This window comes from Acyrthosiphon pisum, unplaced genomic scaffold (genome assembly GCF_005508785.2).
Source record: "Acyrthosiphon pisum isolate AL4f unplaced genomic scaffold, pea_aphid_22Mar2018_4r6ur Scaffold_4408;HRSCAF=4954, whole genome shotgun sequence".
NCBI lineage: Eukaryota > Metazoa > Arthropoda > Insecta > Hemiptera > Aphididae > Acyrthosiphon > Acyrthosiphon pisum.
The window spans coordinates 1-844 of NW_021773943.1; the positions used below are offsets into that span (position 1 = coordinate 1).

At 25.7% G+C, this 844-nt stretch overlaps 1 protein-coding gene across 1 annotated transcript; it reads right to left on the reverse strand.

The window, feature by feature from the left end:
- Positions 1-63: 63 nt before the first annotated feature.
- Positions 64-676, reverse strand: LOC107885655. The gene is made up of 2 exons (XM_016809331.2): positions 533-676; positions 64-465 (listed from the first exon to the last, which is right to left on the reverse strand). The coding sequence occupies exons 1-2, from the start codon at positions 674-676 to the stop codon at positions 133-135; spliced, it is 477 nt and encodes a 158-aa protein (XP_016664820.1). The 3' UTR covers positions 64-132.
- Positions 677-844: the final 168 nt, after the last annotated feature.

The following is an 844-nucleotide window of genomic DNA, read 5'->3' on the forward strand; positions in this document are numbered from 1 at the left end:
TCTGTAATTTAATGGTATTTTGTAATTCTAAATTTAGTTCTTTTTCTTTTTTTAATTTTAAATGTAGATCCAATAAATGTTGTTTAAGGCTGTTTAAATAAAACATAAAAATAAATAGAATTGAATTATACATTAATAATTATTTGTATTTTTTTCATACTTCTCAACTTCATTCAAATCATCACCACACTGTGTACTAACATCAGCTCTTTCCACTGGAAGTCTAGAATACACCATACCTATTTCACACTGAATACCAACATCTTGTGTTTCACTTAATAATTGTACTCCAAAATCAGGTAGATCATTCAAACAATAATTATTATTATTTGAAGTAAATGGATCAATTTTTTCTTTAGGTACTTTAGAGCTTTGAAAACTAGATTGCAATAAACTATCATGTGTAGAGTGTGGTGTATGTGTATTTACAGGCTTACATTTAATTATTGGTTTTTGAATTCTGAGCTGGGATAAAATGATTCATTTTAGAAAAGATTAATTGATTTTTTTATACTGAAAAATAATAACCAACCAAATTTTTTGATGGTACAGCATTGGGTTTAAGATTTCGTTGATGTTTAGGAGAATGTTCTAACATTCTTTGAATCAATGGTTTTTCATAATCAGATGAATCAAAATGTAATGAGCATACTCGTGCTATAACGTTTACATACATTTTAGTAAATTAAAATAATTATATACTTAAAAACCAAATTAATCTATAGTTATTGATTACTATGTATCCATGTACGCGAATAATATAAAACCACATATAAATGTTTACTAACCAGAGAAATTTTATTTTTTCGGACATACACTAAGTTCAATCCACAATTTTTGTAGA